Source organism: Strix uralensis, chromosome 3 (genome assembly GCF_047716275.1).
Source record: "Strix uralensis isolate ZFMK-TIS-50842 chromosome 3, bStrUra1, whole genome shotgun sequence".
In the NCBI taxonomy this organism is placed as follows: Eukaryota; Metazoa; Chordata; class Aves; order Strigiformes; family Strigidae; genus Strix; species Strix uralensis.
In genome coordinates this window covers 73025916-73050920 of record NC_133974.1, presented here as the reverse complement: position 1 = coordinate 73050920, position 25005 = coordinate 73025916, and the positions used below count along the sequence as shown (strand labels likewise).

The window sequence follows — 25005 nt, the reverse complement described above, 5'->3', positions numbered from 1 at the left end:
GAACTTCTGTCTTAGTGCTTTCAGTCTACCGCTGCAATTTATTAGAGGGTCCTTTTGTGCTTGCCTACCTGGCAGTGCATCCAGGTGACAGTCTACTGAACAGTGTTGCAGTTAATCTCTAGGTTTAGTATTTTACATACAAACATGGAAATGATGAAAGCTGAAAATCCATCCTGGGCAGGGGAATGACCTACAGAAACATACTGCTTTTGATGGAGAACACTTTCTTTGCTTTGTGTCCATTAGGTTTTACTAAGCCTGTGTCTGCAGAGATGCCAGATAAAACACCAGGTGGTACAGAACCTGTCCCCAGGAGTGAAGGTTAGTAGTTTGTTTTCTTTTTTTTTTTTTTTTTTTTTACTAATTATTGAAGAAAAGAAGCATTGTGATTTTGTGAAGAAATTTTTCAAGTCAAAAATGAGTTTCCCTTACTGACCTTAAACTTAAGGGAGCGCTGAAATAATTCTATGTGTGCATGTTAATTTAAATAGCAGGAAGTTCTCACTTATTTTTGTGTAACCTTTTCCTCCCTCCCTAGCCCATCATTCATGATAGTACTAAAATACATAATGAGGAGGGAGGACCAGTGGGCTGCTAGTATTTGGAGATGTTTTGTCCCCTTTTGATAAAGAGGTCTTGTTGACTGAGGCCAGTTTTTCATATGGAATACATAAGTCTCATAGAACCAAAGATGACATTTAAGATGTGGGGTGACTGATACAAGGAGGAATTCAATATGCATGATCTCCACTAAAATCAGTGGAATCTTAAAATTCTCAGTCTTTCTGAAAATCAGACCATTTTTTTCTTCTCAAGGTCCATTAACTTTAAATTCCCACATCTGAAAGTTTGGTGCTTGGTTTCAGGGAGTATTTGTTCCTTAAAAACAATTGTAATCCTGCTAATTTGAGTCCTTCCTCAGAATCACTGCTGAATGTTTCATTAAAATGTTTTATAAAACTTTTCTATTTGTGAGGTGTTTCTGACAGTTTTGTGGCAAAAAACTTGTAGTAGCTCTTGTATATACTTGCTTTCTAGCTTATAGCTGTCCTCACACAAGATCTGTATTCATTCAAATGTGTGTTTTAGTTTGAATAAAGCTTGCAGCTCAGGCTGGTTTATACTGCTTTCTCTCTAAACCTGAAGAAATACATCTCAAAATTTAGTTTTAAATATTTTTATTGCATTTGAACCTCAGTTTTGACATTTGAAAGGCATCAAGTAACATGCTGCAATAATAATTTAAAATGCGCATCAATAACAGCAGAGAAACAATTTTTTTTTCCCTGTAAAGGGTATTAAGCTATGCTTAATTGCAAAAGGCTTTTCAATGAATTTATATTTAAAATTTACTGTAAAGCTTAACACATATTACTATGAGAACTCTTGACACATGAGGAGAAGCAGTTACAGCTAGTCTTTCAACGACTGATCTCTTTCTGATTCACATGCCTCCCTTATAAATAAATTCTTATGCTAAAGGAACTGTGATGAAGTCCAGTTAGAACCAAAGCCTACATTTGTGCCATGATTTAGGATGTGGAACAAATGTGTCTTGTTGGTTGCTTCCTTAGAAGTAGCCTACGTGATCACATCTGTGGCTCTCCTAGGTATTAATGAAGTCTAAGTCTGTTAAAAATACACTGATGATATATGTGTATTGAACTTCTTTTCTGGCTGTGGAACGGTGGCAGATATTGCTGTGTTTCAGCTCTCCAGCCTCCGAGAGGAGTTCTGATACATTAAGCAAGACATAGGGATGATGTAAAACTTTCACATCAGATCTGGGGAAAACTTGCTCTGTCTGTGACAGGTAACTTTATTTTCTCTTATGGCATTTTAATTTACCACATAAACAATTTCCACTAAGCGAATTGTAAGGTTTGCTTTGTTTTTACATCAGGAGTTAGAGAGGGTAGGACTTTTGGCAGCATAGAGCTGGGCTGGGAGCAGAGGTCTGGGGGAATGGAAAGAGTCCTGCAGAGCATCATTAATGATTGAGTCACTGATGGCATCGTGTGGCTGTCAAACAAAGATTGATTCTCCTCCTTAGGCTGGCAATCAGAGATTGATGCCTGTGAAGTGGGATGGGCGAGGACTGAGAGCTAGCATGTGCATCTATTAGACACTGAAAAGACAACAGTCTCTGAGGTTAGGATATCCCAGGTACCAGCTTCCAATCATTTTCCTGCTAGCTCCATCCCCAAATTAGAAGGTTGAAACTGAACACAGGATTGTTCATATCTAGGTACAGGAGAGGGAGGCAGGGAGCTGCTTGTTTAATTTTTGGAAGACTCATGAAGCCTTCAGTGTCTCTTTGTTTCTGTAAACATGGTTTCATTTCACCAGAACTGCCAACACATAAAAAAACACGCCAGCAACATTTTTGCATTTAAGCAGGGATCTAGAAACTGTCCTGAGGATCTTATTCAGTACCTTCAAGGTTTTTGTGCTTTTCAGTAGCTTCTGAAGTCTGTCTAATCAAGCAGACACATAATATAGTGTCCTGCACATTATCAAGGAAAGCTAAAACTGGAAAGCTTTCAAGACACCAAATTTGACTAGAGAGTTTAGGGATACAACAACTAAAAATCTTCTCCATGTATGCTTTGATATACATTTTGAGGGAATTAGTACAAGATTCCTGTGACCTGAAATCTCCATATACACAGAAGACACATGAAAAATGATTGTCTGGGTCATTAAGAAACTGTGCAGATAAGGTTGTGGAACTGTTTATGTATTCTCTCACACGTACAATATACACATGTATATACATATATAGAAATGTGTGTATGTACTTAAATCATGAGATCCTAAGGGAACTGTTCCTGTGGGTGGCATGGTGAGTGCCAGCCTCCGGGGATATGCAGTTTCAGAGTTCCCAAGGTAGTTAGTGGGCATGGAGGTGGCAGGAAATGAGCTCCGTAGGTTTTGAGGTGCAACAGGCAATTTCAGTGAAGCTTGCTGCGGTAGTTTGCATGACACTGTTTCCTAAACCACTAGCATGAGGAACAAAAGCTGAATAACTACTAACAACTTGAAACACTTTTTTCTAGCTTGTAGTAACACATCCTCAGATACTTAGATAGATTACTAGTGATGTTAAAGTAGTAACAAATTAATACAATAAAATATAGCTAATTAAAATTATGAGATAATGTTGAGTCTTAATTTTCAAAATATAGTTATTGTATTCTCTTGCAATAAGAGTTTATGAAGTTCTTCAAGCAGTTTGAATAAAAATGTGCTTTAACGGATACAATGTTTAGTAAAACAAAACAGTTTAATCTGGATGCTTTGTTTTTAATTGCTCTTCTGAAATTAAATTTTAGATGTTAAAAAAAGGTGAAATAATAAATAAAAATTAATCTTTACTTAGAGACCTGTTCTTACATCGTGATGAAAATCTTCTACTAAAGAAGACATGATACTAGTGTCTTCTAATGATACTAACCCATTAGTGCTGGAAGTTACAATTTTGAGAGGTTTTGTTGTTTTAGTCTCATGAATACTCTTACTTTCAAAGAATGTTATGATAACATTTACTGAAAAGAATTGTCAGGCATATGCCAGGAGCTGCTCTAGCACTGACTTATAAGATAAACTTCCGTAGTCTTTGATCATATGCATCTCTCTCTTTACTTAGCGTTTATACAGTTTACTATTATGTAGAAATGTTTCACTGGTATGACTGAGTCAGAATTAAGAAGCAAGTGTTTAATTTCTCATGTTTAAAATACCACTGCTACTTACATGCGTAAACATTTACGTGAACTTTCTTAATTATTTCCAGACATTTTATTGCTGCTTGGATTTTTTTCCAAAGAAATATTCTTGCTATTGTTGTGATTTTTTTTTTTTTTTTTTTTAAAAAAAGGTGTATTTGTTACAAAATTCTAACAATTAACCTTTCACATTTATAAGGGTCAAGTTGGGTTGAGCAAAGTGTTGGCAAGGTAACAGATTATCTGGAAACTTTTAAAAAGTCAGTCTTGTCTTAACCTAGCAGTGCCCCTCCCTCCCGTCACCCACTGACCCACTGCTCCATATACTTGAGTTAAGCCATGAAACACACAGAAGCAGACAATTGAGAAATGAGTTTCCTGTAATTTACTGTAACTTAGTCCTTGACTTGAGGGTCTCCAGTGAGTGGGCAGACTGTTTGCTTTTCTGCCACCTCTTCTGTCAAACCCTTTAGAGTCAACAGTTACATTTATAAATGTCACTGCTTGCTTTGTGCTATAGGGGCAGAAAAACCCAGGACCTGAAGATTTGGTTGTTGCAAAGATGGAAGTGCGTGTATATCACATGTGAAAAATATTTTTCAAGAAGCTTGTGTAGCTATCAAGGAGCGGTAGACAAACAAATTAAAACAAAAAACCCCTACCATGATCCATGTATAACTGTATCTTAACTGTTTTCCTACGGCAAAGCTATTATATTCTATTTACAATGGATGTATTTAGAACAATGTGGTATGTCAATACCAGGAAGTGGATTGAGTGTATTTCTGTTTTAGCTTGCAAAGGAATTAGCAATTGTTCTGTTCGTTTTTGCTGAAAAGTCACTCTTAAATTTCTAGTATAGTTAACCATTGGAAATTAAGCTGTGACAGAAGTACCCCACCCATTGCACAAATTCCTCCTCATTTGCAGAGGGTCTGCTGCTGTGGCTCACAGCGACGGCTCATGATGATATCTGGAGTTGGGCTCAGATTTTGCTCATTTGCAAAAATTTAGGGGAACGATTGTAGATTTTTTTCATTATGAGTTATCTATCTGATAAGAGTAAAACAGTTTTTTTGATAGCTAAACAAAATTTTGATGATTCCAAATGGTTTTCATAAAAACCAAGTACTTCATCCTGTGTATTGTTGACTAACTTTTTTGTTGTGATACCTTTGAACAGCTGTTCATAACATAGCTGGGCTTGCTTCAAAGAAATCAGATGATATCTACCTTTGTACCCATTTGGAAGGCTTCCACACTCAGAGTTTTTGGGGTATCAGTCAAGTGCTACCTTAGTAGTAGCTTTATGCAAAAAACTTAGAAAAGGTATATGGATGTGGGAACCTGTATTAGGTTTCTCCAGTCAGCTTGACTGGTTGTTTTTCTGTGCCTTAAAAGTAGAAATCTTTGAAGATAAAGATGTGATCTTCTTGCTTTCCCCTTTTCCCCTCCATCTTCTTGCTTAATGAAAGAGCCATGACTTCCCCCAGCTGGATCTTCCCTTACTGATTTAGTGGTTTACACTTGCATCCTGAAGGAAACAAATGTTACACCCGGGCTTTATAAACAGCCACTGACAAATCCCACTGGTCAACAAGCTTATGTCATTGTAAAATACCCTACAGTCACCAGCGGTGTTTTTCCTTGCATTGTGTACCTGATGGCGCTAGTGGGAGCCTACCAGCTGTTACTGTTGTTCGTGATAAGACTCATTTAGTTTTATAACTCCTCTGCCTTATGTTTGCACGCTACTTCTGCCATAATACATAATGCTGCATAGGAAAAACATGCAAGCGCACCCATGTAAATCTGCAGACTGCCCAATGGGTCATACCTTTCAAATGCATTAAAGAAAATAGCATCAGTATTTCTACCTCCAAATTTTGCTAAGACTGATTCTTTCATAGCAGGAATGCCAGGGTATGGTCATAGAAGTTAGTAAATGCTGCATGCTGCCTTCTGCACAACGCTGTGGGGGCTATCGGTGGGCACATAGCAGTGTACTGTCTTGTGCCATGTTTATGGAGAACGCTGTTGTTACACTTTATTACTACACCCCTTTTAAAGGAATACAAAAGTAGATGGCAGAATGAAGCATCTTTTCTAAACCTTTTCAGATCTTAAGTGCACGTGAAATCACAGATAATAGCGCACACGCAGGCTTAATGATATATCACTGAGATGGGCACATAAACATCTGCATGCTGTGAGAGGTTGGCACATCTTTATTTGAAACATTGGTTGTAGGCTGTTGTCATAACACATAATGACTCTTGTCATAACTCTCTTGAGAAATCTGGCCTAGCTCCAGTCCACTAAAGCTGAGTATTAGGAACAGCCTAAGCAACCGCTGCTCTGCTGTACTTGCATGGCACTTGCTTTGCGGCAACCAGACTGTTAGCAGCCCCAGTGCTCTGCAGTGCGGCTCTCATTCTCAGGTAGTGTTATGATGCATTAAACCACAACATTGAATCAATCTGCTTTTTTCCTGAAAGGAGTTTGATGAACTGCCTTAGTTAGTGTGCCATGCTGATTGGGTCCCACTTTTTTTTCTTGGTTGCCAACAGGCTGTTAACTGGATGGGCTTTTAAACTTCCTCAGCTCTGTGGAGTGAAAAGGAGGAGGTAGTGGTGGTGGCTCCCTTGATCTAGGGTGGTGAAGAGCGGTGAAAGGTAGACTGTTCTGGACATTGTGACAAGTTTGAGTACAGTAAAGCCCACTCCTCATCAGAAGTAAAGATGCAGCTGCTGTAATGTTATGGTGATTAAGTCACTGATTACAAAGGTTGGGCTGTTAACAGGTAGAATAACTTGTTCTTCAAGTGCCAGGCACTTTCCTTGGTGTCCTGTCTGGCTGCTATCCCACCAGAGATCAGTGCTTCAGTCATCCACAAGTTATAGAAAGCTTCTGTGGCCTAAACTGCTTAAACTTGAGGTTTGAAAAACTTTTGGGTTTTTTTATATTGATGGTCCCATTTTTAAAGAATTACTTTTGCTTTTCTGTCTCAGTAGTAATTAATTCTTAGTTCTCAAGCGATTAAGAAGTGTAGCACTTGTGTTTGATGCACTTTTTTGCTTTTGTATAAATAAATTGTACATTGTACAAAATTATGTGTATCGTGATTTATAAATAATGTGCACATATTAAATAACCAATTATGAGTAGTACAGAATAGGGAGACTAAATGTGGGTTGCATGAAGTAATCAAATGTGATGTGTCTTGATGAAAAACAGCTAGTTTCTTTAAAGCACTTCTGAATGCTAATGCTCCAATTTATTTCTAAATTGATGTTCCAAGTTGAGAGAAACCTAAAACAACTCAAACATTCCCGGAGAAGCAAAGGTTCCTTGTTAAAGCAGAGAAACAAGTGGTGTACTAGTTTTCTGTGTATTTTAGTGTAAATATTCCTCTCTGTTGGATGATATTTAAAACTGGTTGAAGATGGCCCTCTGCTAACTGTGAACTTTTTAAAAAAATTGTTTACATTTTAAGCTGCAAACTGTAATTTGACCATCAGCCTGACTGAAAGCTGAACTTGTTTATCCAGAGTAAAATACTGCCAGTAGAATTTTTAATGATACAGTTCTCAACTTTATCACATTTATGTAAGAAACAACCCCACCCCCAAATTGCTCCACAAACGGAGCCTGAAAGTAAAACACAGCAATGCCATAAATGAGTTCTCAGCATCTGCCTTTCTGATCAGAACAAAAATTTTAGTGGTCTGTTTGCACTGCTCGAAATTGCCAGTGGAGGCAGAGGGCAGCTGCAATGGGGCCCAAGCAATGTGACCTGCATGGTGAAACAAGGCAGGGAGCACCCAGTGCTCCCAGCTCCTGCACCAGCATTCTTCTAAGGATGGCTCACCCTTCATGCTCCTTGGTGGGATCAGAGGGGGGAACATTTCCCTTCATGGTGGTTGTCCATCAGGAATGATAAACAGTGTCTAATTATTAAGGTTATTAATTTGAGCTTAGCTGGGTGTATAAAATACTTCAAAGAAAATGATTGATTGAATACTCCTTCATAAATAGCATTTTTTATTTTTGTGTCATGCTTAGCATCTGTCTTGCTTACCATCTCAGAAATGTGCTGCTGGTCCTAAAGAAGCTGTTGCAGATTTAAATTCTCTTTTCCTGTTTAAAATAATTTGAGTACCATAATAGTTCTTGGAGAAGACCCTGGACAGAGGGTATACTCCGATATCTCTGTAACACTGCAGTCTTAGCTGTGCGTGACCTGGAGTGAAAATATAGAAGCACTATTCTGTGATTACAAATGTTAGCAGTATACTTTACACCTGCTCTTTCTAGGTCAGGAATAATAGCCATGGCTTCTCTTGAGATTTTGTTTTTTATGGGAAGACTATCACCAAACAGAACAGTTATTTTTGTTAAAACAGCTACTATGTGTTAAATTACTGTTCTGCAGTACTTAGAACACCCTAAAAAGATTTAAAGTAGTTTCCTTTGCCAGTTTCATCATGGGTTTGGGAGGTGGTTTTTTGTTTTGTTTTTTTAGTATCATATATTCCAGGGTTTTTACTGCTCCCCATATTGTTGTGTGGAAACACAAACAACGGTAAGAACTTTAGACTGCTGCCAACTGCAAAAGGGTTAATATACAGAAAATGCACAATAGTAACAGTTAATCTTTCTGTTAGTGTTAGTATTGGATTTTACTTACACTAATAGGGTGTAAACTACATTTAAGTACTGTAAAGTCAACAGTTTCTTAAACGTAAATCAGTGCTTTTCCCCCCCTTTTGAAATTTCCTCCATATTTTATCTTGCTGCTTTATTCAGGTGACATGCCAGAAATCTGTTTTCAGATTCTCTGGTTTCCCCTCCTCCCCAGCCATATTTCTTCCAAAGCAACTTAAAGGACATCGAAGAATAAGAGGCAAAAATTGATTACTTACTGCCAGTTAAAGTAAGCTGCAACTCTTAAGATAATGTAACTTTGACAATCTAATTTATTTCATCTTGGGCTGACTGCAGCCGTAAAACCAAAAGATCCAAAGTGGTAAAAATAAAGATACAAAGACTTTTTACCCTTTGAGTTGCCCAGGCATGCAGCAGCACAGTTACCTCCAAGTTATTTACCACTTGACTCTTAAGAACTTCAGCAAGTACTATATAGTTAGCAAATTCAAGCCTGCTAATATTAATTATCACTTAAGAGTCGTAGTGGGGTTTTTTTGTCTTTTAGTCACCTAATTATATGTCTAGAAGTAATTTCAAACTATGCCACTAACATTAGAAGTGGGCTGAAAGGCCTTGATATAGCCTAAATTTAGAGAGATTAATACAGAGGAAAGCATAGCTGTTAGGTTTTGCTTTTTTAATTGGCTCCCTATAGTTTAATTTAGCTTAAAAGAGGAAATTGCTGCTTGCTGCTAAACCAGAAGAGGAGCTAGCTTTGATGCTTTATGAGTGATAAAATATTAATAGAAACTTTCTACATGTTTTGGTCCACCATGTCAAACTACTGAAGACAGCTTCTTGAAGAGTCAGCAAGCTGAAGAGAGCAGGAGGTGAAGCGGGGGGAAAGGTGGGAGACTGCTTCTGTTGCACTGTATCCAGGTCCATTAGTGGTGCAGGCAAAAGAGCCTCGGAGAGGTTGGATTTAGCATGCAGGAGGCTTTTATTCTTTAAATTAAAGCCACATTATGTTCTGGTAGCCTCTTTGGTCAGAACATGCTGTAAAACTGATTGTGCAGTTCAAGACATTAAAAGTTGCCAAATCCTTTGAAAATAGTAGCTGTTCTTAGTTGTGGGTTTTGTGGAACAGGGCTTAATATAAATTCCATTACACACATCTTGGCAGTGGTCCCTACAGCATATATTTTATAGAATAATTAAAAATGGACACAACATCCAGGTGCAATATACAGTTTTCTTCCCATATGCGCACAATGTAGTCTGTGCTTCAGATGATGGAAGGACTAAGAAATTTTTTAAGGTGGGAAGTGTTTGAATATAACCTCTCTCCTAGCAAGTCTGGACTTTCCTTGTTTGGGAAAGCCAAGCAATCCAAGTTATTTGACTTCTGTTATGTCTAGTTTCTGTCCAGATAGTTACAAACAACGTGCTTCCTCTCAATGTCTATGTTTGTAAGAAGGGTGAATATTAGTTTATATATTTGTACTTTTTCACTGTATAAAAATTTCATGTTGATGGTTTAATCTTATCTCATGAGAGGGTATATCTTTCACAATGGAAAGCAATATTTGAAGAATCAAGTTATGTACGAGGCTAATCATTAGGGAATTTTGCCTGATGTCTGGCCAGGAGATGGTTCTGTCTGGTCATGTCCAAAGCAAGCCAGCATTTCTAAAGATGGGACGTCCTGTCTTGAATATTTTTTTAATTAAATATCCAGTTCATAGGCAACAGGAAATCCTTTAGGAAGATATGACTGCCGCGACTCTCCCAGAAAGAAGATGGCTGCATTTCAAGGTTTGTCCCCAGTTAGGATCTCTACCCAGTGAGACAATCTTGGTATCAGATCCCAGCCCTAGGAGCTAAGTAATCATTCAAAGTGAAACACAAGAGAGCCTTCTTTGGCCTGTAAGTATAGATACGTAAAAATGGAATTTTTTCTCTTGTGTCTCATGTCTTTAGTAATTTTTTTTTTTCCCACAATTGAGTAGTAGTAAAACAAATTAATTTTATTTAAAGACTGACTAAAGTTTTTAGAAATCATAGGCTTTCCGCTTTCAAAGAGGTGGCAGTATTAACTCGAGGCACTGGTCTACTCTTACAGCACCTGGCACTCAAATATGAAATTGAAGGTGCCCCAGAGTTGCCCTCCTCAACCTGACCACACAAATATTTCCTGACCTGCTAAAACAGGCAAAGTATTTAAAGACTTGTTCCACTGACAGCTGCTAGCTAGAAAATCCTTTCACGTGACAGAAAGAAGATTTTCTCGAGTGTGAAGTCTGCCATGAACTTGTTGCTCATTTCTCTCCTCAGAAATATTTATGAAGAATGTCCTAATTTTATTATAAAACCATATTAATTATTAAAGGTATTTGTTTAGTTCTGCTGATTGTTATCCCTTCTCATTTCCATCTCTTGAAAGAGAAAACTCACACCCATATCTTCTCATGTACATGGACCCACTTCTTCAGACTTTGGTGTTAACAGGGCACTGTGCTACAAGCCTGGATGGAAGGAGGTGGGTTCTTGCAGTTAATGGAGTAATGGATGGGTGTAAGAAGCTATGTGGTTGAGTTGTGTTGCAGGACTGAAGCTTTAGGTTGCATCTGGAAATTATAATTTTGGGATATACAAATATAATTATTTGGCCTGTTGCATATTTTTTGTTAACATTGTGCATTTAATGAAGTGCTCAGAAATATTTTAACTGTTTCATAAGAGAACTGCTGAAGGAAAATAATGCCTGCACTTCATATGGCAAAGAAGTCTAATGCCATTGAGAACTTGAGTTCTTGTGTTTGTTACAGTTCTACAACTCACGGCAAGACCTGGCTACAGCTGGGAGAGCAGGGACTGATGGCTTTTGAACAGGTCTTATGTTTATGCCTAATGTTTTCTAACAACAGAGTTTGTCTACTGTGCAATGCTGCCAGTTTGGAACTGTAGAGAGGGTACTGATTTTTTTGGCCTACACCCAAAGCTACAGGGGCTCATGATGATATGACAAGCTTCATTTGATTTGGAGAAGCAATGGGAACTCAAGAGTGCATCCTTCAGTGCTGTGTGCTTCTGGGGAAAATGCTCTGGACACTGCTTCCAGAAACTTGTATGTTGAGTTTAGCTTTCTCACTGACAAAAATTGTTTCTAAATACAGCTGTGCCTCTGCAATCTTCTATTGTGACTTAACTTTCGTAATATATATGAATGTTGTGCATTTATTGCAGAGCGCGACTTGCTCATTGCTTCAGGCCTGGCTGGAACCCACATTATTAATACAGCAGCTCCAGTCCATTTTGCCACACATCTTTCAGACAGATGGAGAAACATGGATATGATTCAGATCATGCCTTTGGAGCCACTTTGTGCTCTAAATCCAACATCCCAGCGTGTTCCTATGCCTTGTGCTGCGCTGAGCTCTCCTGGCCAGGGAGAGGAACGGTACAACCCTATCAGAGCAGGCTTTGGTCCCAGCTGGGGTTGTGTATCCAGGGCGCGGGAGAGTGAGCCAAAACCACCAGAATTACCACGCATTTTTAAGTGCTGAGCCCTTCTTTTTGTGAACAGACTGAAGGCAGTGGTTAAGACTTTGGAAGGCAGGTAACTTCTTCCTGCCTCTGCTCTCCCCCAGCTTGATTGGTTTTAATTTTTTTTTTTTTTTTTTTTTTTTTATGGGCCCTGCTGGGAAGGATCTGACTCAGCTTTTTATATTCTCTTGGTGTTTGAGAATGTACTTGTTTTTTAAATGGAAAAAAATTTTTTTTTTCTTTTTTTTTTTTTTTCTTTGTATTTTTCACTTCTCTTCCTCTTTGGGGATGCTGAGCCTGGATTTGGGTGATAGCTTTATGGTGGCTTCTGTGGGTCCCTTTCTTGAGAGGTGGGGAAATCAAAGTTTTGCTGAGAATAAAAATCAGTGTACAAGCTTTTAAAGTTCATGAATTTAAAAGCCATGAAATTACTGCTGTAATGGAAACATACAATACCCAAAACCAGGTTTGCACTTATCTATGGTGGGAAAATGTCATTGTATTGTTGTCAGTTCTGAATACAGACAAATAACTGCCTTTTTATAAAATTGTCAAAGTTTATAGGCATATTTACTTTACAGCTACTTTTATAAGTTACCCACACCCTTCCCTGCATGTGAATAAAAGAACTAGAAAGGTCGCACTGATAATGTCATACCAGGAAATCTTTAATGTAAAATACAGATAACAAGGGGGGGGGGGGGGGGGGAAATCATACTGAAGGTAATGTACAGAGGGGAAAAAATACTGCTTTTACTTCTATGCCTTTCTTTTCTTTTGAGTTTAAAGAAAAATTATATAACACAGCTTGCCTCTGACATAAGCCAACAAATGTGTTTGTAAGCACTGATATACAAGGACACTCCTTGGTTCCATGTTTGAGCCTTTATAATTCTTCTAGAATTGAATGTGAATTAAAAAAACCGATGCCCCACCCCCCCACCACTCCACCCCCCAAAAAACCCAAACCCAAAACAAAAACCCAAACCCAAGAAAACCCAAAAAACCCAACAAACCCACCTGGATCTTGCAGAGTTGAAAGTTAGTGCCTGTTGACCAAACTAGATCCTGCTTAATCTTTTTCTGCCAAGTTAGACATTCTGGCAAGTTTCCTCAAGTCTGGATGTATTCAAGTACTGTATTTGGCAGACTTAGTTTGTTACGAAGTAAAGATATATGAAAATCCCAGTTCAAACATTTCAGCCTATAGCTGTTTTTACAATCTGTCAAGAAGCACAACTAATTGATATTTCACTTTATACAGTGGATATAATTTTTCTTACAGTACATTATGTATCTGGAAGTAGATTTTCCACTTAAATGTCAAGTTCTGCTACTATGTATTTCATCTGAAACACTTTATAGTATGTAAAGTTTTACTGAATATGTGCTCTCTCTACTCAGTGATATATAGTAACGTTTGTAAGTCACTAACAAAAGGTTGTTACCTTTTTTCCTACCTTTTTTCAAATTAACATCTTCCAAGTCTTGGATTCAAAGTGTTTAATCTGACTTTCATACACAGCCTGTCCCTGCAGAGGTGACATCCTTGTTGTCTTAACTTTGAGTTTATGAAGAACTGCAAAATCATTACATATGAGACATTCTGTATTTGAACAGGATTATTTGAATACTTTTGATGCTTTTGTCCCTTGTATAAAGCTAAAATTTAAAATGATAACAGTGAAATCAATCAAAACTATATGGTTTTGATTGTAAATGTTAATTGGTCTTTTTTTCCAAATGCAGTGCTAGATTTTGGTGTCCACAGCAGTAATTCCACTTGTCAATATAAGTATTACCTATTGGATTTGGTGCATGGGAAGAAAAGTGGTGATTTTTGGTTTTAAACTAGTTTTGGTTTAGCTGAGGGAAAATATTGTGGACTTTCTGATGGAAAGAGTAAACACTAAATCTGTGCCTGTGGGAGAGGTCACTAGAAGTTTCTAAAGCCTGGAAGGACTGCAGCAGGGGTACAAGCCCATTCTCGGCATAATGGGGTCTTTGGAAGCTGGAGACCTGACTTGCAAAGATTTCATTTCTGATATACTCTTTAGAAAGAGATTTAGTCTTAAAAGCAAGAACTTATATTGGAGAATCAACCATGAGAAAGAGATTTTATCCCTAATTATGCCATCAGTTCAGTCCTGTTTCTAGACTGAACATGTCTGTGTATTTAGCTTCCAACATTAAACTTTTGTTACATTGAAGAAATGGTTGTCACCCTCAGACAGGTACTTATGGACTGTGTAAGCTGAATAGATCAAGCTTGTTTTGTCTGTCACTGTAACATAGGGTTTCTGACAGTAAATGATTCTCATGCCTTATTTTGCAGTCTTCACGATTTTTTGGTGTTCTTTTTGAAATGTAAGTGCTAGGACTTGACTGTATTTGAATCCTGCACCTCTTCTTATTTGTCTGGAAGTAGGCATCATTTCCCTACTTCCACTTGATTAAAATGCTTAAGATTTGTAAATACAAAAATACAAAAAATACAAAATACAAAAAATACAAAATACAAAAAATATTTGTAAATTTGTAAATAAGGGAAAACTGGCCTCCCAACAGTTTAGAATTAAACAGCACAGGCAGAAACTTGATGAGATTAAATATTGCTGTGTTCCTAAAATAACTTGAAAGGCTTTGTAGGAAAGGTACTATCTTATTAGTAGATTACACAGTGTTACACTTGGGCACCTAAATAAGCCAAAAGTTGATTTTCTTTATTTCTCACAAGAAATCCACTTGGAACAGCATATTCTCCCCTTGTAATTGATGCAGATGACAGGAATTCTTTTCTGCTGACATGGAATAAAGGCTAATCCAGGTCAGACAGTGCCTTGTAATTAATGCACATTCTTTTTCTTTTTTTTTTTTTTTCTGTTCTTTTTTCTCTTAGGTAGGAAGAAGGGAGCAATCCCTGGTTTAACGCTCTGAGCTAGTCCAAAGTGATTCTAAAGCTTTTGAATGGAATGCAGATTACAGAGTAAAAAAAAAAAATAAGAGCCCTTTTTACAGATAATGTTTAAATTCAGAAATCCAGAGGGTTTTTTGTAGGATTTCCATTTTTTTTTTTTTCCCCCCTTTCTGGCAGTTTGCAGACAAACAGTATCTTATATTACTATATAAGAGCTATCTCAGGGTGTTTGAAGGGTTAAGGGGAAAGGAGGATAAAAGCTACTTTGAGCTTACTTTGTTACCTTGAACTTTGAATGCTGTTGAATATAGCAGTCATCTGTGATCACAGGTATTTTAGCAGCTGTATAATCAAAAACTATAAATGTCCAGATAGGAAATGATCCAGTAATTAGAGGAAACAGTACTGAACCTGATGACTTAGAGTCACTTTCATTCTTAAATCACACAGTTGTAGCTGTTAGACTTTATCCTGTGATCTCTTCTCAGTACCTTGGCAGAGTACTTGAAAACCCTGATAATCAGATTGGCTGAGAGTTAGAAAGAAGGATTTCTGCCTTACTTTTTGTAGCTCCCTACCAATGAAGTGCCTTCTGGCTGAGAGGTAGACTGGGGAGGAGGATAGAGGCTGGTCTCCTTCAACTAGATGTCTACCTCTTTTCCTTTGTTTATGTTGTATTGCAAACATTGACAACCATGCAAGGGAGGGCTCTTGGGTGGTTTTGTATACATCCCACTGAAATCTAAACACCCAACAAAGCTTGAAAAAGAGCTCAGGTTTTTAAGTTGGAGGGGTTTCAGAAGAAAAATATTGGTGGCCTCTTTACTCAACAGATGGGAAATATGTGTAGTTCCTGTGTGTAATACAGCCATGAATGTTGTTTTTTTGTGGGTTTATGTGAACCTTATGAAGCTCATTCAAAAGTGAAATGGATTTGTCTAAAACTAAGTGGGATTTTGAAAGTTAGGCTCAGAAGTCATCAGCGAAGTAATTACTAAAAGTTGTACAAGAGAGCTCTGTTTTCAGAGACACAAAAAACCCCTATCACTTCTGTAATGTTGAATAGTTGCTTAGTTATTTTTCTATGTATACACATAGTATTATCTACTTCTTCAAAGCACTCGTGTGTTTTTGCATATTATGTCTATTAGTCTTGTGATATGATTCAGTGTTCAAAATAAAATGTTAAAATAATGGCTCATGAATCTGTGTGTTGGCTTAGTCCTAATTATGGCTTATGTTGCTAAAAGTTACCTTGTCATCTCTTCAGGTTCTCCCAAGAGATTATTCTTGCTAAAATGCTGAGAGTCCTCTTTATCAATATTGGATACTGAAAATGCTATGTTGTTAAACAGTTTGGTGCAATAAATGCTAAAATATACAGTGATCCGCTGCCTTTATTTACCACTGTGGTAAATAAACAGATACATGGGTTTTGGTTAAAAGTTTTAAGGAAACTGCATTTAACTCTAACTTTCTGCTTAAAATGTGTTCCTTTCAAAGGACTAATATGTTACACTGGAGACTGAGTAATTTGGGCTGATCAGTGGACCACCATCTTTGATAACAACAAAAAAAACCCCTGAAGAAACTGTATCCTGGAGCAAATACAGACACACACAAAATCTCTTTGTTGTCTGCTTTGGGTCACATTTGGTTGGCCTACAGTCAGTCCAAGTCCTTGCAGTGAGCATTTCTGAACTCTGTGACTCCATACCCAAGGCCTAACCTCCAAATTAATTGTTGGAAACTTAGCCTTTTGTCTTAATTGGCCATGGGATGGGTAAGCAATTTGTAAGCCAGTTGAAAACAGTCATCTATGTATGCATATATAGACCCTGCTCTATTTCCAGCCTTATTTAGGTGATTTTCTAAGACTATGTAGAGGACTCTGAAGATGTTTTGTGTGGAGCAGGGAAGGTATTGCTGTGGTCATCTGGTTAAGATTGGGGGCCTGCTTAAAGTCATGTATAGTGCTTACATTATTACGTACTGTATTTCTGTCCTCCTGTATTCAGTACAGGCACCAGTAGCGCAGCTGTATTTTGGAGAGGTACCGTCATGGGCAAGGAGACATCTGAGCTGGTGCTGAGTCACAGCCCTGGCACTGGGGAGGCTCACGCCCTGTTTTGGGAGCTCAAATGCTGCTGCCTTCTTGTGTGACCTTGGCACATTGCTTAGTATCACTGTGCTGTGTCCTTGTATCCACAATATAGTTGTGACTGGTATCACAGAATCGTCTTCTGAAGTTTATTCAGTGTATTTTAAGATGCTTAAGATATTACAACATACTTTGTATGTAAATGAGACATGGGAGGGCCATGTCCAGAAAACATATATATATACTATAGATGCTATTTCTCTGCTAAAAAAAAAAAAAAAACCCAAAAAAAGAAAGTTTTGAAATACCTCCTGTAAGTTGTGCTGGCAATAACAGCAATTCTAGTGTTAGCATGGATAAAACGTCATTTTAAAGTGCTTATCGCAAGAGAAATCAGCATATTTGGACTCTGTCTGTGGACTAAGTCTGTGGGACCGGATGGGTTACACCCAAGGGTGCTGAAAGAGTTGGCAGATGTGCTCGCCAAGCCGCTTTCCATGATTTACCTGAAATCACGTCTAACTGGGGAGGTCTCATTGGACTGGAGGGTGACAAATGTGACACCCATCTGCAAGAAAGGACGATCCAGGAAACTCTAGACCTGTCAGTCTGACCTCGGTGCCAGGGAAGGTCATGGAGCAGGTCATCTCGAGTGCCATTACAAGTCATATAATGGACAACCAGATGATCAGGCCCAGTCAGCATGGGTTTATGAAAGGCAGGTCCTGCCTGACAAACCTGATCTCCTTCTGTGACAGGGCGACCTGCTTATTGGATGAGGGAAAGGCTGTGGATGTTGTTTACCTTGACTTTAGTAAAGCCTTTGACACCGTTTCCCACAGCATTCTCCTGGCAAAACTGGCTGCTTGCAGCTTGGATGGGCACACGCTTTGCTGGGTTAAAAAACTGGCTGAATGGCTGGGCCCAAAGAGTTGTGGTGAATGGAGTTAAATCTGGTTGGCAGTCGGTCACGAGTCGTGTCCTGCAGGGCTTGGTTCTGGGGCCACTCCTGTTTAACACCTTTATTGATGATCTAGACGAGGGGATCGAGTGCACCCTCAGTAAGTTTGCAGATGACACCAAGTTGGGTGGGAGTGTTGATCTGCTCGAGGGTAGGGAGGCTCTGCAGAGAGATCTGGACAGGCTGGAGCGATGGGCTAAGGCCAACTGTAGGAGTTTCAATAAGGCCAAATGCCGGGTGCTGCACTTGGGCCACAACAACCCCCAGCAGCGCTACAGGCTTGGGGAGGAGTGGCTGGAGAGCTGCCAGTCAGAGAGGGACCTGGGGGTGTTGATTGACAGTCAGCTGAACATGAGCCAGCAGTGTGCCCAGGTGGCCAAGAAGGCCAATGGCATCCTGGCTTGCATCAGAAATAGCGTGGCCAGCAGGGACAGGGAAGTGATCTTACCCCTGTACTCGGCACTGGTGAGGCTGCACCTCGATTACTGTGTTCAGTTTTGGGCCCCTCACTACAAAAAGGACACTGAATGACTCGAGCGTGTCCAGAGAAGGGCAACAAAGCTGGTGAAGGGTCTGGAGCACATGTCCTACGAGGAGCAGCTGAGGGAACTGGGGTTGTTTAGTCTGGAGAGGAGGAGGCTGAGGGGAGACCTCATCACCCTCTACAACTACCTGAAAGGAGGTTGCAGAGAGCTGGGGATGAGTCTCTTTAACCAAGTAATAAGCAATAGAACAAGAGGGAATGGCCTCAAATTGCATCAGGGAAGGTTTAGACTGGATATTAGGAAGTATTTCTTCACAGAGCAGGTTGTTAGGCGTTGGAATGGGCTGCCCAGGGAGGTGGTGGAGTCCCCATCCCTGGAGGTGTTTAAGAGTCGGGTTGACATAGTGCTGAGGGATATGGTGTAGTTGGCAGCTGTCAATGTTAATGGTTGGACTGGATGATCTTCAAGGTCTTTTCCAACCTAGACGATTCTGTGATTCTGTGACTCTACTACAAAGTTCCCGGAAGAATGCATTTAAGCAAGTGATTGACCTTAAGTGAATTAACGATTCATATTTAGAGAGGCTGACATGCTCATGGTGAAGTGCTTGTGCTATAGTTCTCATCCTGTAGGAGAAGAGCTATGATTTCATGACACAGCTAAGCAGATGTATTGCTAGTACCATAAGAAGGAATAGTCACATCCTCTCTTAGTTATGTATTCACTTACCTCTGCTTGCTCTCACCCAGCATACAACCCATGATGTTTCAGGAGCAAGACCAGCAGGCAGTTAATTTTTTTTCTTGATTTTGGGTGGGGATTATTTTGTTGTTATTTTAGTTTTTTGCATCCCCACTGTTTAGCCATCCCTGAGCCAACTTGCTATGGAGCTTTGCTGCTAATCATCCATGTTGGTTATAAATATTCTGCAGGGAAAATCATACTTTTTGCAGTGGATTTTCCCAACTTTGTCCAATGTGAAGGCTGAATTCAAGATTAATTCAGAACTTAATAAGCTGTTCTGCTTCACACGTGCTGAAGAAATGACTGTAGCATTATTTTCCCCCCTCCATGGTGCTAACTCTGAGCTAATGAAATAATGGAGCTTCTGGATTCAACCAATACAAACATACTTTGCCTCTGAAGTAAATGAGGAGCTGTTTCTCATCCAGCCAGGGCAGTGTGATACTTTTAATGCTGAGTTGGGAAAGGATGTAAATGATAGGTCTTTTCCAACCTAGACAATTCTGTGATTCTGTGATAGCTTTACACGAGCAACAGGCACAGCCTGCAGAGAGAAAGTGGGGTTTTCAATTGCTCCTGGGTGAGGCTTTGAAATCTGGGTCTGTTTATTTCCTTGCCTGTAACACTTAAATGAGTCCCTGACTTGCCTAAGGAACCTGATAGGAACTTCACTGTGTTCTAGGCAACCCATAGGGAAGAATTTCACTTGTCATTGCAGGGGAATTTCCTCTTCTTTTCATCCTCCATGGTTAGTAGCTAGTGATGTTTCACTCTGCCCACTACTCTTCTCTGTTCTGATCATCCCAGATCTTATCCTGAGGCAAAAAAGAAGCTGTTGCCAATCATATCTCTACAAAGTAGTAACTATCTACTGCTGTAAGGCTCTTCAATGCCTGCTGCTCATATTGTTACAGGAGATGGTTGGTTGCAGCTGGAACAAGGTAGATAACTGAGGATTGTTGGCTGGGTCTATTTCAGGTTAAGCTTCACCCAGGCTGTAGCACAGTGAGTTTGTCAAAATGTTGACAGTTTTGGTTGAGAGATTAAATTACAATGATAGTTACTCTTTGATTATGGATTTACAAAAGATGGTCTTAATATACAAATATAATCTTAAAAACATTTTTACAATGACAGTTGGATACTACAGCTCTCAAGCCCTCATGGGTCTTTTCCAGTTGAATTATAGGGAAGTAGCATCGCTGTGCCAGAATTCAGGAGGATCTGCTGTACTGCAGATTACAATCCAAAATGAAAAGCATGAAACATACTGTTTGAAAAAAATTTAAGTCTCAGTATCATGAGCAGGAGAAAGGCAGGTATCCTTTTATTGACAGATTAAATGGTCCCAGTTTGGAGAAGTCAGTGTGCAAATACACACCAAGGAGAAAACCAGAAAGGTCTCGGGGTTTCCTCTGAAACTGCATCTATAAAGGGTGGAAGAAAGGAGACCCTGCCCTTACCTTAAGGATTGGGAAATGATGCAGAGAAATGGATTTTCCTGTAAAATCCACCACAAATGTGTGGGCTTTCCAGGAGTAAATGCTACTTTTCAAAGTCCTAGGATTGTATTTACCAATGACTTGGTATAATTATTTCATTGTATTTAGATTGCAGTGCCCAGACTAGCTTATTTTTTGTACAATGATAATTAAATAAAGCCTGTGATTATGGTCTGTGCTCTCCAAATCTCTATTCTGTCTGAAGCAGAGCAAACAGGAGCTCTGATTTTAAGGTGTATTATTGGTGGATTTTCATTTTTTTAACAATATTTGCTCAAAGGTTGGTATAATCCCGTTTAAAAGGTTTTTTTGCTTACTCGAGCATGTTCTGTCTGGCTACCATTGTTTCATCCCTCATTCATAACTGAGTAATTTAATGCTGAAATCAGACAGGTTTGAGTTTCAAACCTAGACAAGTTTTTTTTGTCATACCATTTTCATTTTACTTTGTGCAAACAGGTAGTACTTTTGTTGGCTGTTCTGTAGCTAGCAGTCACACTGAAAGCATTTGAAGCCAATTTTTGTACAGAGCAAACATTCTGTGGTTAGAAGGGCCTGATTAGCTCAGGTGCCTTTACTGCTGGTATATATCTCCTTATCTTGAAAGTAGTATCCACCAACTAATCCTTTATTTATGTTGAGCTTTGGAATTTCCCTTGAAATGCCTTTTTGTAACCTCTCCCAGTATAAATGGGAAGTGAACAGACTGTCAGGTAAACAGTGCGGTTGCAGGTAAGCAAATTGATAATACACATGAATTTAAGTTTCTTCTGACTGGTAGCAGGTTGGATGCCTGTGATTAACCTCAGGAAGAGTGCCAGTGGTGTGCCTATTCCTGTGATATGGTTTGTTACCTTTTGTTGTACCATTTTACAAAGGAATCTTTTCTTGTGTTTATGCACGGGAGGACTGAATTTGTTAATCAAATGTCCAAGGCTATGTTTTCAGTGCTCAAAAGAAGGGAATTGTTAAACCACAATAGCTAATTTGTGATAGCAATCTCAATGTGAAATCCTAGTGGGCAGGTTGATTTTTTTCCTCTAAAGCAAGCTGAGATCAATGTATTCTTCAATTCAGCATGAACAAAACAGTAGCCTATTTCCATTTTACGATGATGGAACTAACTCAGCTTTACTCCCTTGGCATAAAAAGGTATCATTTTGGTTTGGTTTTGGTAAATTCTTAGCCCCATTGTGAAATGGTCTTTCTGATTACAGGATTAAAGGTAATCCTAGAGAATCCTGATAGAGGCAGCTGAAAAAGAAAATCTGTAAAACCATTGTATTCCATTTCTCAGGTTTCTGCCTTTATAATAGTATATGATTGCACTGACAATTGGTTAATTGAGAGTATCCCATCTCAGGAGGAGAACAAGGAGTATGGCAGAAGCTACTGCTTTCTTCTCTCCCGTATTGAGAGAAAATGCCCAGTCTGACACTTGTTAAAGGTAGTAGTGAGGGGAAGTTGAATCAGACAGAAGTAAAGAAATCATAATTTTGATTTAGCTATACCCTGAGTGGTAAAAGAGGCTTGTAGGCATCATCTGAAAAAGCTGCCTTCCTATTCTTCCCTGCCCCACCCAAGAACCAGGTAGTTTGCCATTTCATATTAGATCATGGTGTATGCCTTGCCTACAAGAAGAAAATTCTGATTTGGTTTGGTTTTTCTTATCCAAGATACTGCTGCAGCAGCAGCAATATTGCTGTTAATGTGTAATGGAGAAAACTGAGCTAGATTAAGATGTTGTATCTCCTTTGTACAATGGAGGATATTTGCTTCTGTTTTTTCTCTAATACTCCTTGCATTCGGGGTCTGAAGGAAGGATTATGTATGTCCATATTTGAGGACTTTTTTTGAGCTTCAGAGGGGGCTGGTGGGAACGGACCCTCAGGCAGTTGTCATGGCCATGGGCACAGATGTTTTAACTGAAAGTGATCACTCAGGCTCCAGCTGGCAGAAAAGTGCAAGAAAAATGCTGCTTTAGACCCAATAAAAGCAAGCACTCATGAATATGTTATTTCTGCTATGAGTGTAGCATGTAACGGTAGTACAGAATATGCCTGCTCAGAGGCATGTAACTCAGAATTCAGGGATGACTTGTTCAGATCAAAGAGGAAACTCAACGAAAAGACTTGCTCCTTGCTTGGATTTTGAAAGGTCAACTTTTTTTTTTTTTTTTAAAGAATGTAACAATCCACAGATCTGAATGTAATGCTGATCTGCTGTAAGACCTGAGAAGAAGAACTCATTCCAGGGGAAAATCGAAAGTGTAATAGTTTTCGATATCCAATGTCTTGTGGAATGGAGTCGGAGATCTTTGTTTTTTATCAGAGAAAGGGTCATAACCTCATCAAGCTTCCCTCCCTTCCTCATGACTCCCCAAAGGTGCAGTACACTTAATTGCTTTTGGCAGAGAAAAGCTATGAGGAAGTCAGGGAATATGTTTTATTTTATGTTACTGTCATTAGTCTGAACTAGTTCTTAATCTCAAATTACAAAGACATCATTTATAAGGTTATATCTGCTGCAGTTTCTATTTGCTTCCACTCCTCTAGGTTGCATAAGGCAAACAGTGACACATACATGCTTAACTTGAAGAAAATTGAAAATGTTGTAAATGCTTAAAATTCAGTGAGCTTCTCTGTGCATTAGCCTGATATAATGTAATAATGACTGTACTTATAGTCCATGTACAACACAGACTAATTTTCGTATATTTATACTTGCTGGATCTGTATTAAGAATCACTCATGAGGTGACGTGGTGTTTCTAATCAATATAACAAGTAAACTAAAAATGCAAAGCTTTGCTTAGCATTTGATCCTAGTTTTTGTAAACAGACTTTTATTCTTTGCTGCCTTGGTAGTATGAATCTAGATCATATGTTTATATTCTGCATCTAGACTATATTGATAGTAAATGCTTAAATAAGCATTAAATATAGTCCAACAATGATGGTGGGGACTTGCTGGTCCTGTGGCTGCTCCTCCTGGAAGCTGAGCAGTGCTAAGAGAGCTGGTAGCCTTCCTGCTGCTACATTTGCACCTGTATGTTGTAAATGCATCTCAGAAATCAGTAGGGAAGGTTGTCATGTGACTGTACCTGTCTTTTCCTTAGTATATCTATAAGTGTGCCTTTAATATATTGGTCTCTGGCCTTTCTGTTTATTTTGGGGAATCCTTTTTGTGTTTTTACTCTGTAACATTACTCTCTAAAAATGAATACTTAAAAAACTCAAAAATTTCGCTGTAGGAAAATACAGCCTGTAGTAAAGCTGTGATATAGATGCAGTCTAGGTCAGTTGTGTAATTGTGATGGAAGAGCTTTTAATTAAAAAAGAGTAGAAGTGTTGCTAGTAAATTAATGGGCATATAACTTCTAAGTAAACTCATGTAGGATATGTTTAATATTAAAGTGAGGAACTCTGCTTTAGAAGAAATGTGAGATTGCTCTGACCTTCATTCTTTGCTCACAAGAACAAAGTCAAGCATGTGTGATAAAGATAAAAGTGCGCATTGCTGTTTGCGGAATTGGGGCCATTATCAGTATTTGAATGTAGTGGCCAAATCCAAGGCTGTTAAAAATAGGTGAAACTTAGAACTGGGTCAGGTATTACCTGACAGCGGTTGTTTCCTTTTTGATATGCACAGCTGAAATTCAAACCCTGCTTCCTCCAAATTTTTCAGGTGTATTAGAAAGGTGCATGAAATATGTCAATTCATTTTTGAACATTTTGTGATATGAAATCTCCAAATTCTTGGATGCAGATTACAGTAATGAAAGGAAGAAATCTGTTCCTGGTCACACAGGAAGAAGCTGGAAACACAAACCCTGTATTTACTTGTTAATTTTTGTTCAGGAAGATGTAGCTCATTTGCTTAGTGCTGCCTGAGGGAGGGAGCTGGAAGATGATTAAATTAGTTTTCTGTTTGTTTGTACAGAGGCTTCGAGTGTTATCACTGGGTCAAGTTTATTTTCCTTTTTTGATCAAAGTTAGGTGCAGAGCTGAGAAGTTAAAAATTGCTCTGCTGGCGTTGAGAAACAAGCTCCTTTGCTCCTTCCTCTTTGCTATCCCGTCTCCTTTCCCTGCCATTCAACCATAAAACCTCCAAAAATTACTTTGATGATTGAAACTATGGAAGTGTTTCCAGTGGTCCAGACCTGCCAGGACTAATTAAACCTCAGGATTTGACAGTTTTTTCAGTTTAAAATTGAGCTTTGTAAAGCCTATCTGAAGATGTGATTTCTATTATCTCTCCAGGAGCCCTGATCATTTCATACTTTAATACAATTTCTAGGGAGTAAACTTTATCTTTAATTCACACAGCTCTGAAGTTTAAGAAGAGTTAACGAAAACCCTGCCTTAATTAG

General features: G+C 38.8%; 1 protein-coding gene across 6 annotated transcripts in view; it reads left to right on the top strand.

The window, feature by feature from the left end:
• The window catches only part of PLEKHG1 (pleckstrin homology and RhoGEF domain containing G1), a 130438-nt gene that overhangs the window by 36255 nt on the left and 69178 nt on the right, over window positions 1–25005 (top strand). For 4 of the 6 annotated variants that reach the window (XM_074862866.1, XM_074862865.1, XM_074862863.1 and 1 more), the window contains one exon: window positions 247–321. In XM_074862866.1, coding sequence (XP_074718967.1) covers window positions 273–321 — 49 coding nt within the window. In that variant the 5' untranslated portion in view covers window positions 247–272. Of the gene's footprint in view, window positions 1–241; window positions 322–1694; window positions 1814–25005 lie in introns of those variants that run through there. The other 2 variants (XM_074862867.1, XM_074862868.1) reach the window with 2 other exon arrangements.